The sequence below is a fragment of the Electrophorus electricus genome, chromosome 21, assembly GCF_013358815.1.
Source record: "Electrophorus electricus isolate fEleEle1 chromosome 21, fEleEle1.pri, whole genome shotgun sequence".
Classification (NCBI taxonomy): Eukaryota; Metazoa; Chordata; class Actinopteri; order Gymnotiformes; family Gymnotidae; genus Electrophorus; species Electrophorus electricus.
The window spans coordinates 178173-193960 of NC_049555.1; the positions used below are offsets into that span (position 1 = coordinate 178173).

Genomic DNA, 15788 nt, shown 5'->3' on the forward strand with positions numbered 1-15788 from the left:
TACACAGACACCCACATATACACACATACACATATACAGACACACACACACACACACACACACACATATATATATATATATATACATATACTTGTCCTAAGGGTTGGGTACTGTCTCTTAAGGGTTAGGGTCCTGTCTCATAAGGGATAGGTGCTGTCTCATAGGGGTTGGGTGCTATCTAATAAAAGTTATGGTGTTGTCTCATTAGCCTTGGCCTCTATGAGCAGGTTGTGTGGATCTGTACTGTGTTCTCAGTTTTCAGAGAGTGCCTCCCAAGGGCTACCTCACAGGGTAGAACATCCAGAGTCCTTCCACTTCAACAATCATGACTACATCCAGAACATCCAGAATATCCCTGTGCCAATACACACCCAAGCCCCCTCCACACCCCATAGCCTTATGCCAAAGCATTAATCTCTGTTTCAGTCTGTCTGTGTATCAGTCTAACACACTCACATTCCTAAACACTCCCAAATTACATTAATTGTTTACAGTGTATTCTTGGAAATGACAAAATTGTTAATGACAGCAGTAAAAAAAAATGTGAACGAAATGTGAACCTCTTTTTGTCTGATTGGCCAAAGAGCCCAAAAAAGATGTTCACTGACTTCAAAGACATGCTTTTAAAGGATTTACTCATCGGGTTTGCACTACAGTTTATGAGGATTCACAACACAGGCAGCAAAGCAAAATCAGGGACTAATCAGAATAAGACTGACTGCTTCTTTTCAGATTGCCATGACACCTCACAGAAACAAGAGAAGGCCATCTTCATATTTATGTCAGATATTCTGACACCATTAATACATAAGGGGAAAAAAAACCTGATTAAGAAAAATATCAGTTTAAATGACTGGCAAAGAAAATGCATCACTTTGGCAATATTATTCAAATATCAAAAACCTTTCTGATATAGAATAATTAAACACTGGCTGGTGTTACCTGGGGTGTATTGCTAATAAAGTAATACCACTGTAATGATTAGTACCTCCCAGGTTCCCTGTCTTGTGTGTTTTGGTTCTATGCCTTAGTTTCATTTTCTACCCGTCCTCATCTGATTGCTTACACCTGTCCCTCGTAGCTACCTTGTTAAGTTCATGTATTTAAACCCTGCCGTGTTGCCAGTGTCTTGGCTGTTCATTGAATGCATTTACTTCATTGTGTTTCCATGTTTGAACCTGTGTTTCAAAGCCTTTGTTTGTTAGCCTGTTTTGTTACCCTAGCCCTCAGTTTTCCTAGTGTTTTCTTTATAGCCTGCTTCCCATTTGCCTTCGTGTTCTTGTTTGTTAATCATGTATCCCCGTACTCTCTATATTGGTAGTTTGACTCTGGACTGTTATACTGACTCTGATTCTGGATTTGCCCTGAATAAATCTCGCTCTTCTGCACACGTGTCCGCCTCCTTACCGTTCACCATTATAGCCACCTTGAAACTAATGGGATTTTGTAATTTTCACAGTAAACTAATTTCTCATCCTCCCAAGGATGACCAGTTACTTCTGCTTCCAAACTGTTCATCAAGCCAACCTAACCCATTACTCCTGGAAACAAGCAGTCTGGACCGTACTGATTACCCAGAGGCCTGTGCTGCAATTCCTGTTTGTTCACAGCAGCACTTGTCCTTTTACTTACTTACTTGTCCTTTTTTGCAACATGATTACTGAGCCCCCCCCCCCCCCCCCCCCCAAATAAAAGGAAATGGGTACACTTCCATACCATGAACCTGCATATGAAGTCCGACACACTGAAACCACTGGTGTTGAGAAGCAGAGACCTGTACAGCGAGGTCCCCTCGTGTGCAGCTCTCGACCCTGCGAGCCCCAGAGCGCTGCCCTAAATAATCGTTGGAGCCTGGCCGTTGGTGTGCTGAGGTACGCTCTGCCTTATCATGCAGTTTGCGTTCACTGGGTACCTGCCCCTGCTGAGGGCAGAAGCTCCTCATCCCAGCAACAGGTTTAGACAGCACATACTGTTAAAACTGTTAAAACACCTGCCTGAGATTAACAGTTGGTATGCTGGAAAGGCAAAGGTCTGGTTTTATTGGCAGTCCACATTTTCCTTTTTGCACTGGGACTGTCCCCAAAGATGACTCTTCTTTTCAAAGATGCCTTGTATAAAGACATGGTGTGGGTGTGTTTCTGAGGGACCTGATGTCAGTAGTCATATACAGCACAGAGGCATCGGGTTCCTGACTAGAGCTTTCTCTTCACTCCTCATAGTTCCTGAGCTCAGGCTGGCTGAGAGACCCCCTTCTGTCCTTCAGGTCTGGAGCTTACGTGCATCTTACTACACATCTGCAGGGCCGCAGACCCTGTGCTGCCCCTGGCAGCTGTTTGCCTTTCAAAGTAGTGGTTTTTTTTGTAAAGTGAGGTGTTTCAGGAGGATTGTCAAGAGGCTTGTGTGTGATGCATCAAATCCCCCAGAGACTACAGGAAACACAGCTAGGCATGAAAGGAGATAAAAGTGCAACTTCTTGGGGGAAGTTGCTCTGGGCATAAATACATGAGATCCTGCACTTCGAATTACTTAGATTTATATAAATGCTCTTTATCCAACATTCACACTGTGGTAAAAATGGCACTAGTGTGTTTATGATAGTATAAAAACCTGATTTATTCTATTCTATTGAGTTCATTCGTAATTTAGCTGAGGGAATACCCAGTCAAAGAACTGATCAGCAGTGTAGTGCTTAGTCCAACAGCTGGAATTTAGATTTGACTCCCAGTTTCATGTACTGTTATGACAGTAAAGTTCCCTGGTACACACAGCCAATTCTACTAGGATCATTTGCAACAATGCCGAACAGGCACCTGGTCAAACCACTGCTTAGCACTGTACGTCCACAACCAACGGATGGAACTTTGATTTGATTCCTAGCTGTGCCACATGGGACTACAATGGTACATCCTGAGGATTGATTTGGCTTGGTTCACATGGGCAATGAAATTTGGTATATGTACTCTGCAATCCTTCAATTATGTATTGTGGTTTGTTTTTTTCTTTTTTTTACAATTTATATACTTTTATTTTTGTGATCAGTAGCTCTATGAAGACTGCCAATTCTATAATTGTACTGATATCTAGTTCTGACACACCCTTGAACTATGTTTGTACAAAGGCCACGTTCGTGCAGGCATGGTGCCAGGTGCAAACGTAATCACTTTAGTTGTTGAATATTGAAATAAAGTGTATTCCTGGTTAAAGTGTGTTTAGTGCATGTGTCTTCTTGGATGAAGTGTATTAGTTCTGAATGTTCTTGGATAAAGTGTGTGAGTTGTGAGTGTTTCTGGTTGAAGTGTGTTTAGTGTGTGTCTTCCTGGATGAAGTATGTGATGTGACGAATTTGTTATCACTGATCTCTATGAAATACCATACTACTGTCTATTTCTGCTTTGGTCCTAGTGTTACTACACCATAGTACCGTCTATTCCTTGCAAGGCTAGAGGCCATTTAAAATACTCAGCTTATTTATCAGGCTATAAAAATTTAAAAACAGCACAGAAACCTAAATTGATTTAAGCACAGAAAATGTAATATCAATGGTAATCTTGTTCCCTATTTTTAAAACTAGATAATATATATTTAAGTTTCTGTCTCTGTGGATGTCTCCACTCCACTCATTTTAAAAATTATGTACATGCATGCGACACAGCTTCTCAGCTCTTGTAGATCAATGCCTAAACAACCCAGTTATAAGTAGTGTGATTTTGCTGCCATCTAGTGGTTTGCTTCCAAATACTTTGAACATTTACCAGAGGGTTCTACAAGAAATATGTTGATTCAAAATAGTAAACGAACTATTTTCTTAAGAAACCAAGAGATGTTGGTGCTCTAGAGCATCCTTCATTCATAGGTCTTTGCTTGAAAACATTTGTTCTGATTGAGGGATATGAACTAAAAAGGGGTTTAAAAAAAAGTTTATAAACAGGAACAGATATACTTCAGCAAGGATAGGAACAATGTGTATAGCAAGCTGCACACTGAAGATATTTTTGCATTAACCATATTTTAAAAATCTTATAGGGTTACAATTACATTTTAAACAATTATACATAGGAAGAAACAAGGTTCTAGTTTCAGACAGATGATACTTGTTCAAAGCCTTAGGGTCAGGACTAAAAATATAAATAACAAACCAGCACAACAAAACTGCATTCAGAGTTGGGAGAATCTTAAATGAATAAATAAATAAGGGAGAAAACAATTTTATGACCTCAGTCATAATTATATTAGAACTTATAAACAGGACAGAGAGGTGGAGATTTTGGCCCTGCTGTAAGTCATTGCTCAGCATCTCCATTTCCTGAAACCAAAGTTGTAAATGCAGGAATCTGTAGGTCTTTTTCACTCTCCCATTAGGGCCTGGAGCCAAAGTGAGTCTGTTATTCATCCAGAGGACATCCCACCGCCAACAGCTGAGAAGATCCCTGTCCTCACCAGCCCAGAAGTGCATTCCTTCACCTGTGCGTGTACAGCCCAGAGCTCTTGCAGGTAATGCTAACTACCTGCCATAATACTGACAATGCTTCACATCATACAAAATCATTCATATAAGTCAATTTTGCGATTTTTCAGCCGTCACATCATAGACCCCAAGACCCAAATGAGTTAGAGTCCACCAATAATTTCAGAAGAGGTTAGTCCATAGTGTGGGAGCAGCATAAGGAAACCTCCTGGATGTTAGAACAAAATGGTGTGACCAATGGATCTGTAGTTGAGCATCTGCTGTGTTTTTGATTAAGACAACAGAAAAATGCAAATAATGATGCTCCCAGTCACACATGCACAGTTTAGGCACAACTCTCCTCCTCACAGGCAAAAAAAAAAAAAAGGAAATGTGAAATGAAAGTTCTCACTAAATGCATTGTTTTGGCATGTTCATGATCCATCTTGTTCATATTACACAAAATTCACATTTAAGCTGTAAATACATTTTTAACTGATGATTACTTTCCCAATAGCACCTAACCAGCAGAGCAAATCTCCTCTTCCTGCTGTCCCCTGCCATTACTTTGTTAAAAGTTAACTCAGGATACTAATGCTCACCCAGCAAGTGGAAAAGTTAAGTAACTGCTCAAAGGGCTGGCCTGCTTTGTATACTCACATCCATCTTGGACTGCATGCCAGTTCCCTAACGGTGCAAAGCACACAGTTGTGCATAACAGTAAATTATAGCATGTCCATCACTGGTGGTCAGAAACAGCAGTGTAATTTACAGAGCACATCACAAACCAAGATAAGACACAATGTACCAAATTGTCATACTTGTACAGTAGATTAATAATGTTGAAACTTTTAGTTCTGTCAGAATTGTTCACATGTCTTTGAGAGTCTCAAGTTCAGCTGAGCTGATGACTAAAATGTAAGAGCCCTGTAAACTAGAGGGCTGTGTAACCTGCAGCTTGTCCAGAGGAGGTTGCTTGGCAATAGAAATGTGGAAATAACAACTGCTGTGTCTTGGAGAAACTGACACAGATGTCTGAGTCACTCACATGCATTTTTAAATAGCTTAGTTTGAGAACAAAAGTGGAATGATTGCAGTTAGGTTACAGAAAAATGAATAGTTAGTGCGATTAGCTTTGTGTCAGCTAACTGCCAGCTTTTGTCCACACCTTTTCACCCTTGTTTTAAAGGCAACGTTGAACTGCCTAAAGCTTGCTTGCAAACAAACTCTATACCCTTAATGGTTCTTTAAAATGCAATGATAATCAATAACAACTGACACAGAAGAGAAACGACATAACTCACAGTGGCTTAATGCCTGCTCAGAGTGCTACACTATGAAACTCATCACCTGGTGCATATTTCTTTTCCAGTAGCATGGAGTAACAGGCTGCAAACCTAGTTTAATTCAGCTTCCAGTCATAATAGTCTTTTGGGTTTGAACTGAACTGTGTTGTTTATGCAGAAATGAATCAGAAAAGGAAGTGGTCCTTTTTTGGTTCATCTTTAAAAGCCTGCAACAACCGAAACATGAGCTGAACAGAGAGGATGGTTGAGTGGAAAGGATGGTTGTTAAAAAGCCATTTTAAAACACAGGATCTAAGATTCCAGAATATTTTATCGTTTAATATACCCCAGTATTATAATACATATATATTTTTACAATTTGTGAAACAAACACCAATAAAAACATGGGAAAAGCACTTAAATTAGGGTGGCAGATGCATAATAAATAAGAACTAACCAGGCAAGAGTTTCATAGAACCTTCACCCCGGACAATCAGTGTTCCATTTAAAAAACAGACCAAGTCACAGAATGTAAAAAAAATAAAAAATAAAAATAAAAAAATTATTATTAATAATAATAATAATAATAATAATAATAATAATAATAATAATACAAAAAGAATAAAAACCACAATGTAGTCAACCAGCTTATACTAAGTTCCAGCACCAGCCATCTTATTTGATAAACTAGGTAAAGGCTTTGAACAAAATCTTCACATTAAGTCAACTCCTTGTTCCTAGAAACAGTTGCATGGCATGGCAGGGGTGGACATTAAGGTTGGCAGACTCAGTACCACTTAAAATATTACTGATCTTTTACCCTTGACAGAATTCTGAAGTTTACTTTAAACAATTGTTTTGTTGACATGGGAAAACTGCATTTTTAAAAAATTGATACACTTTAAGGAGCTACTACAGGCTTTTTGAGCACACAGCCTCACCGTGACACCTTCCTGTGGTAGAAAACTGGGAGTGAGTCACTGAAATAAGTGTGAAGAACATTTCTCATATGAGAAGCCACAATTTAAAGAGTAGAAAAGAAAAAAAACAAAGAAAAACACCAATCCTTTAATACATTTCATAAAACTGGATTTAAAGGTATATAGAGAAATTTCCTACATTGTCCATGTTCATAAAAATTATTTTTCATTTTGAGAATAACAGTCAGTTTTGCCCTCATTTGTATATGCAGAAGAGGTGCATTCTCATGAATCTGTGACTCCACAAAACATCTGTCAGAGAGGGTTCGACAGGCGTTCCGATCCTCGAGGGTCAGCGCCCCACCCCTTGCTCTCACCGACACAAAGGTCACCTGCAGGTTCATGCAGTTGGAGCCTTGATTTTGGCCTGTCAATCACTCATGGCCCTGCCCCCTACAGGATGAGTCTTTGGCCGAGAATCTTGCGGTTGATCTCAGCCAAGGCTACAGAGAAAACAAAAGCTTTCTCATCTGAAAGGCTGGCATAAATGTCAACCTCCTTTTCCTGTTTTTCTGGAAAAAACCCAAACAATACAACGTCAGGAAAACATGGAATGTGGAAGGATGAATTAAAACATTTCAAAACCACACACAGTCAAACGTGCACGTACACAGAAAAAGCTATGGCTTAAAAAGGCCACTCTAGGTGAAGTTAAGGACAGAGAGGAACCCTGTGCTATCCTACGTCAGGCCTGTTAAGGACAGAGGAACCCTGTGCTATCCTGTGTCAGCTGTGTTAATTATGGTTATACCATGGGGAGTAAAGTCAGTGTAATTCTTTGATATCAAACGCCACACTTCTGTGTCCAGCAGCTGCTACACACAGAAACTTTCTCTTCCCTCTCTGCACATGACAAACCAATCTAGTTTTTGTTTAAACCAAACAAGGCTCCTTTTGTTTGTTAGATGGGCTAGGTTTTGTAGAACAAAACAAACAGACGTCAGTTCAAAGTCAATAGTCCTAACTGCTAAATTAGGAAACTTCTCTGAATCTCATCTAGAAGGTTCTTAACCCACTCCTCACAGTGGGCCCCATGACAGTGCTGTACAGTCATTTTAGAGACTTGAGATATGGAAAATGATCAACTCTGCATGAATGAGTCAAAAAGAAGAGAATGACTGCAATGTGAGCAGGTTTTGAAAAAAGAGGAGTCATCTCCGGAGATGGCACACTGACTGCAGTCATAAAATATTCAGGGTATTAAAATGGCTACAAAGAGAACCATAATGAAACTATGGCCCTGAAAATCTCTCAAAGTAAATCCAACAAGATGGTTCACATCATAACTATGAAAGTTTTCTAAAGCTCTTCAGACACAGACAGAAACAGAGAAAATAATTGGCAATTTAATCGAAAAAAAGTCAAGAAATTACTATATATATATATATATATATATATATATATATATATATATATATATATATAAATAAATATATATATATATATAAATAAAAAGTGAAAAAATGTTTATTAAACATATATAGGGGGAAGTCTAAATAAGCACCTCATGCATTACAAACATCAGAATAACCGTTACCTTTAAAAGACAGCTCAGTCCACGTCAGTATAACCGTTACCTTTAAAAGACAGCTCAGTCCACGTCAGTATAACCGTTACCTTTCTCTTCTTCTTGCTTCTTCAGGCCAACAGTCTTTGGTCTGCCCCGCCCTCTCCGGATTGGGTCTGATTGGCTGTTGGAGCGGGACTGCCTCCTATTCTCCATATCATTGGTAGATGTTAAATTGATTTTCTCCCTTCTTATTCTTTCTGTCCTTCGTCGTTTTGCATCCAGTTTGTCTGAAGGAAGACAAAGTCATTGAACAACATGTATGAGACATCTGTAATAAGAGCAAGTATCAAGGGCTAAAAATGTAATATGATGGTGTTTAAAAAACCTAGAGGAATGCCAATAAAACACCAGCTAGCTTTATTATAGTTACACACAAAACGCATGATATTTCAACTCCCTCCTCCACTTCTCACATTACCCCACACCATTCCCCCATCTGCAATACAGGGGAGAGAGTGTCAGAAAGTGCGAGACATGACATTGCAGCGAACACACTGCTGTTCTACATTTTCTGCAAATACATGCATCACTTTTTAAAGAGTATTCTAATCAGGGATCAGAGTTCTCATTAGTGTAGGAGACCAGCAGTTCTCAGAGGGAGGATATTTATAGGTCCCCTTTATCATCACACTGTGCGTCCACTGTGGACAAACCTGACAGCCCAGTGCCTGAGCTTGGACTTCTGGGAATAGAGGGAGCCAAAAGCCCATGAATGCTGGAGAAAGCACTACACAGGCAAAGTGTGGTGACAGCAGCACTACAGAGAGACCAGAGCTCCACAGAACAGTAGGTATTTAAATAGGCCAGTGAATTGTCATGACTTGCCACAGTCTGATGAAATATTCACTACTATGAAGCAGGGCTGACTAAAAACCCACATCTTGACATGCTTAAATATATTTATGAGATATAAATATTATGAAAACATAAAATATATAATTTTAGAGCATCAGTCATTTATAACACCAAAAAAAGCATGCTATATGCATCTCTGTGTTCCTCTTGCTGGTATTTCACTGAGTCAGTGGATGTAGATTGAGATTGTGAAATAAATTAGTCATGCTGCTACCTTTAGTATCAATCTCTGTACCATATACTGTGAACAACACACTACTCTGTAGTGCCAACCCTCCAGAAACCAAACTATTTCTACACAACCAACCCACAGTCTGTTTTGGAATGAAATATTTGCCATTGGTTTAGTTTTCGTCCGTTGTTGGCTGATTTATCAGTTTTCACTGAGGTATACCTGAGTGAGCGTGTTGACTGTGGTGAAAACTTCTACAGGGACACACCACCAACAGTGGTGGCCCAACGTGGTGTGTGTGTGTGTGTGTGTACGTGTGCACACACGCGAGAGAGAGCTTGTGTAGAGTCTAAAAATATATACTTTTGCTTAGTTTCTATTAATTTCATATAAAATCTGCACCAGGCAAATAAATAAATAAATTGTTAATAAATAATATTTATTATAATATATAATAAAAAATTGTTAATCTGCAACAATATATCTAGTCATATTTGGTGTAAAGAGCAAAACTAAAAAATTAATTAATTAATTTAAACAAAGCAAAATCATTTGGGTTAAAAAGCAGTGCCATCTCTAAGAGACATGTATAATTCGTTGGTTTGCACTTTCTTTAGTCTGCGTTAAGTGCTGAGGGGAGAAGTACACATACCTGAACTGCTCCAAGTAAAAACAGTCCTAAAGCACTCAATATTGTAAAATGACATTTATATGTAATATTACCTGATAGTTAGAGACGTATTGCATGATTTGGACAAGTTTGTGTTTCTGGATGTAGTTATAAAAGTGAGTTATGTCGAGTGTGCTAGGATATTTGACTAATTGAGCGAGGTGAAGTGATTATCTGGTTTTAAAAAGGAGTTAGCCAAGATAATCCAGTGCATCTGTGAAGATATTGAGAATTCATTTTCTTAAATTGTCACGGTGTTCCTTCCCTCTGATATTGAATTGTGTATATCTTTTATATCACAGAACATTAATAAAAGCATGTATGAAGCAGCAGGACTGACTCCGTGTATTTCCTTCACACAACGCAGAGTGATAATCAAGGATCCTCCCAGTGATACCGGTGACACGCACACGCAATCTGCTTAGTGTAGGCATACTCGATATAATGAATATAGTCAGTTGCTATATTGTGCATAAAGTATCAATGAATATAAGGATATTTACAATATACCTCCCAGACCTCCTATTAAAGTTCTGACATTACGTGGTTCCACCCAAAAAATCCACTAAGCACCTTGGACATAATATACGAACAAGTACCTTCATTCCTACAGTAAGCAATAATTCAATTAAACTGTACACATTCCATTTCATCAGTCCTGTGTTTTCTAATCATACTACAAGGCTGAGGTTTCCCCTTTTTTGTAAATTCTGCTCTACCATCCCCCTTTTGTTGTTCATTAGGACACATTAGTTAAGGAATCCTGGACCTGTCTATAACCTGTCTTAACAAGAACCGCTCTGTTCCACAACTGATTTCAGTGCTGAATAACTACACTTGACAAATCTCAAGGATAAGTATGTAATATTATTACACTGTAAGACTATAACATTTGTACAAAATCTTAATAAAACACAATTTCTCCCATATAAAGTTTAGACCATTGTCTGGTTGGTTGATTTTCAAGTAAGCAAAACATTTTTAATGGAGAATACACCCAACTACATTTAATATGTTTCTCTTATTTCTGCATGTAACTGTGCAGTTTTACAGATAAATCAGCATTTGAACATCATCCTTTAGACTATCCACCAGAACAAGGACAGGACAGGCTAAAAACAAGTCTGACCCATTTTCAAATGGAGGAACATTATTCTGTGAGCAGCAGGATAAATGTGTGAACCACAGACTCATTTATTAACTAGCACAATTGTCTTTGTATTTTTTTTTGGGGGGGGGGGGAGCAATTTGGTCTTCATTAACTGAAATGGGGAATGTAATTTATTATGTAGTTTATCAAATTTACAGCACCCACACAAAGAGTGTGTGTGTGAAGCATTCCAGTCATAGCTTTGAGTCATGCAGCGCACCCAGCAGATAAACGAGACAATACCAAACATATACTGCCAGAGTAAACTGAACACTGGATTAGAATCTATAAACACTAATTATATATATATATATATATATATATATATATATATATATATATATATATATATATATATATATATATATATATATATATATATATGAGAGAGAGAGAGAGAGTTTGCAAGTTTGCATGTTCTACAATCAGTGTAATCTCACTCAGAAATCTGTAAATGTGATGTACTCTCAGAGCTTCTCATACATCTCATACTTCTTACACACAAATTCATTACAAAATTACTCTCAAAATGTTCATACCACACGTATTCAGGGTTCTATTGAGTTACATTTAAAAGTATGGCCTTCTCAGAATAAGCCTCATACTAGTCTGCTAAACAATGCCAAAGCCATTTACACTACCAGTTAATAAAGACAGACTTAACATCACTTGGTCTTAAATTGATGAAGTTTCTAAATACTAATAATAAATACTTCCAAATCCAAACTGATATATGATATGGAAGTAGAGAGGGTACAGGAATAATAGTTTCAGACAGAAATTAGGGAAGCCATCCCCCAGTCCACTCAAGACTCACTCAAGCAAACAGCAAATTTAAAACAGCCAATACTGCACTGCTAAGCCTCTCTGCTCAGTGCACTTCTAACATTCTGCTGACTTGATGTCCCTACACAGCACACACCACTGCACAGGGCCCACAAACTTAAACCTTGTGTCTCATAGAGGGTGTTTATATCTACCTGCTGCTATAGTGACTGCAATGAAGCACAAATATGTAGAGACAACACAATGAAACTTAACAGCATTAAATGAATTAATGTTCTAATCTAGAGTAGTTCTAGAAATATGCTGCTGTGCTAAAAGGTAACACACTCACAACTTAGACAGCGTAGAGGTGATACATGGCCATTACTCTTTACCTGTGTAAGTACAAGTCAGTGCAAGATATACCTTTCTGATTAGCTAATTTGATAGTTCTCTCTTTTTTCACTGTACATTTTTGGAAGGGGTGGAGGTGCCTGCTCTTGGCCTTATATTTCAGAATAAAAGTTCTGAGTGTGGTTCCTGTAATGTGGTCAAAGTTCTAGACCATTATTTGGAACAGCCCAAATACAAAAACAAAATGGCAGATATAGGTCTCAGCGTCTGCATCCGTCATTTCACAGCCTTCCCAAATGCAAAGACATGCCCTTTACCTATTGCGGCAGAAGATCTCTCATTCAGCTTCGCGTTCAGAAGCTTTCGGCTGATGAAAACATAACCACAAGGACAGGACTTGCAAGCTACGGGAATCTGATTGAAGGAGAAAGACACACAGAAAGAGTGCATCTTATAACACATTCAAATATACTGCGCGGCACTGAAAAGGAACATCTGAAAGCCTGTAGCATACGTGCACAATATTCCGCCTTTAGGGTTTACTGTTAGTGAAATTATGAATACTATACACTGAAAATGAATACTATACCGAGTCTAAGTAAACAGCGATAACTGCCCCATAATAAGAGCTCGCGTCCTGTAAATCCAGTAATGCATCCTTCGTGAAATAAGTAGGTGAAACTAACTGCACATATTCCTTAGCAGCATTTTTTATGAAATTACAGCACAAAATATGATTAGACCGGATCTTATGCACCGTAAAAAACCTGATCTGACATGGGAAATATTAACATCGCCTACAATGAAAATGGCTATAAAATGAAACGACCTGAAAATATGACAAACCGTCCTGTTGCCATTCAGTGAACTGTGCAATCGACAGTAAGAGTAGCTGAATTATTCAGTACAAAAAGCTCAAGATATGCACCAGTTTCGACGCAGTTTTCCAAAGGCTATACATTTTCTATAAAGTTGTATTTGGCTAACAAACTGCACAAAGCCTTAAAATATTTAATTTTCCCAATACAGAAACAATCCAATAACGTGTGCAAATAGCTTAAATGTTGGATACACAGAGTGATTGTAAACTAAAACCGTTCAATAATGGTAAAGCTAAAGGCCGAGGCAGTCCTATTACCTCCATTTGGATGCGTATTATAATGGATAGTTCATTAGCATCGACAAAAATCTACGGCCGATTTCAAACAGCAGGCTTTACCGTGGAAAGCGCAGTGTTGCAAGCATTTAAGAATTAACTTTGCTATTTCAGACTGCACGGCCCACTCTAATGACCACAGAAACAAATGTCTTAACTTCAGCATTCACAACTTCCCCTGAGCAAATATGCGGATAATTTTTTCAATCTCACCTGTTGGTCACATTCGGGGCATGATTTGGTAGCCATTTTTACTTTCTTGACTTTATTTGTAGACATATTTAAAAGTCTTGCGCGGTGGAGTAAATATCTCCTGCCCAACACTGTCTGTCTCACAACCCCAGCAGGACAGTCTAACTACCACTACAGGCAAGAAGAAGTGCAGCTGATCGTTCGGAGAAAAACACACACACATATATACACGATGCCAAACTAACACCAACCTCACAGAAACCCTCCCCATGCGCTCTGGGGGTAGTGGAAGAAAGGTCCTCGGTGCGTTACTTTGCATGATCACAGTGCGCATGCGCAATAAAAGTGTAAGGCAGATACAGTAATGCTGAATATCGTGTTCATATTTCCTCGCTGTGACCTGCACTGGGCATGCGCTATAGGGCACTGGGTCACGTGGTCAAAGGAACGCTGAGCACCGAGGGAAAGCCAAACACTTTTCACAGCGACTATGCAATCACGACTTGGTCTAATATCGGATTTACTTAGCTGTTAAAAAGGTAACACAGGTCAAATATTTGTGAAAGAGCATTCATATTACACCTGAATTAGACCACTGATTAGAATAGAAATACAGTTTGTTTCTATACTTCATGAATATGTATATGAGCGTGTGTAATCAGACATTCATACTCATACAAATGCATTTATTGTTAAAACATAGAGCAGAGTCTGGTGAAAAGGGGTGGATGTGTGTGGCTTCCTGCCCTCTCAGGATCTGATATCACTGATCCCTGAGCACACACACCATCTTTAAAAAGTCCTGCTTGTCCCCGATGTCTGATGGATGGTTTCTCTCTGTAGTAACATGCCATCATTATCATAGATCACTTTTCCCAGTTCCGGGCCAAAACATCAAGTTCATAATTACTGGATGCAATATTTATCTAAAAATGTATTACAAAATTAAAGCCATTTGTATTGTTGCAAGGGATAATTAAAATGTCTTTTAAAACCTGCTAAAGCAACTCTTACATATTCCCAAGGATCCAGTGTTGATATGCTGTGATTCAAGTGTTGAATTTTTTAATTTCAGGTACTTTCAAATGCAATTGTGCACTCTATATCCCACACTAAACTTAGTGTAGCCTTCTTTTAAAATGCTAATTTTATCGCTTTTTCAAATTTACAAAGAATTAATAGGGCTGGAGAACAAAATGTCTGATTTACACACATCATAAACAGTGAACACGAATGATCTATGAGATGTCATATTTAGTCGGTGTAAAGAATCCCTTAGCTGTCATATCTAGCAGGTGTAAAGTATCCATGAGATGTCATATCTAGCTTGTGCAAAGTGAAAACTGAACAAAATATTGTCTATTATACTGCAGTTGTATCATGCGATTTGACTTTAATAAACCTTAAAAGACTCAAGTAATTGATATTCCAACCTTTGCCTTGCAAATATAATCTATTTTTTTGGTCAATGTTATGTGTTTTGCCAGTCTCTTCCAGAGGCATAGGAATAATATAGCAGATGTAATAATACACATGGGGAGTTCAGTCCTGTAATAATAACAACCATGAAAACATGGTAGGAAGTTTAAGTAATAGTGAAGTCATACAACCAGCCCATTTAGATTTTCTTACAAAAAGTACTTACATAAAGGCAGTCCATAGAACGCATGACCATGTAAACATTTCTGTTTTCAACTTTCCGGTATTGATCACAATTATTGAAATCCATTTTAAGTAGGAATACCTAGGCCTATTAAACTCTTATGCTGAGGGAAATTCCATCTTGCCACTAGAACACCAGAAAAATCGCCGAAGACCTTCTGCCAAACTTGGAGAATAAAACTTGGTGACTTCCACATTCCATGCCAAATGATTAAATAGGTTAAATTATAAAACAGGCTATAAAATACCCGCAAAAGTTAACGTACATGTTTAGCATTGTTTTTCTATCTTAAACTACAAGATTGGCAAAATCATATTTAGATCCAAGTCTTTAACCTATTTGTACGCAAGATGGCAGAGTTTCATTGGTATTCGTTTTGATGCGATCTTTCACATCTCTCTTCGCAACGGAGCCATAAAAACTGTGCACTCTTGACATAAAACTATTACATTTTACTGAACTGCTTTTTCGTATAATATATTCAGCCAACCAGATTGTTTTAATGTAGAAAACACACAGAGCCCCTTTGTG

General features: G+C 38.3%; 1 protein-coding gene across 1 annotated transcript; it reads right to left on the minus strand.

The window, feature by feature from the left end:
- Positions 1-6306: 6306 nt before the first annotated feature.
- On the minus strand, positions 6307-13948 carry c21h16orf87 (chromosome 21 C16orf87 homolog). Its single transcript, XM_027028290.2, has 4 exons — positions 13616-13948; positions 12564-12660; positions 8328-8507; positions 6307-7222 (listed from the first exon to the last, which is right to left on the minus strand). Exons 1-4 carry the CDS (start codon positions 13679-13681, stop codon positions 7104-7106), a joined length of 462 nt encoding a protein of 153 aa, XP_026884091.1. The 5' UTR covers positions 13682-13948; the 3' UTR covers positions 6307-7103.
- Positions 13949-15788: the final 1840 nt, after the last annotated feature.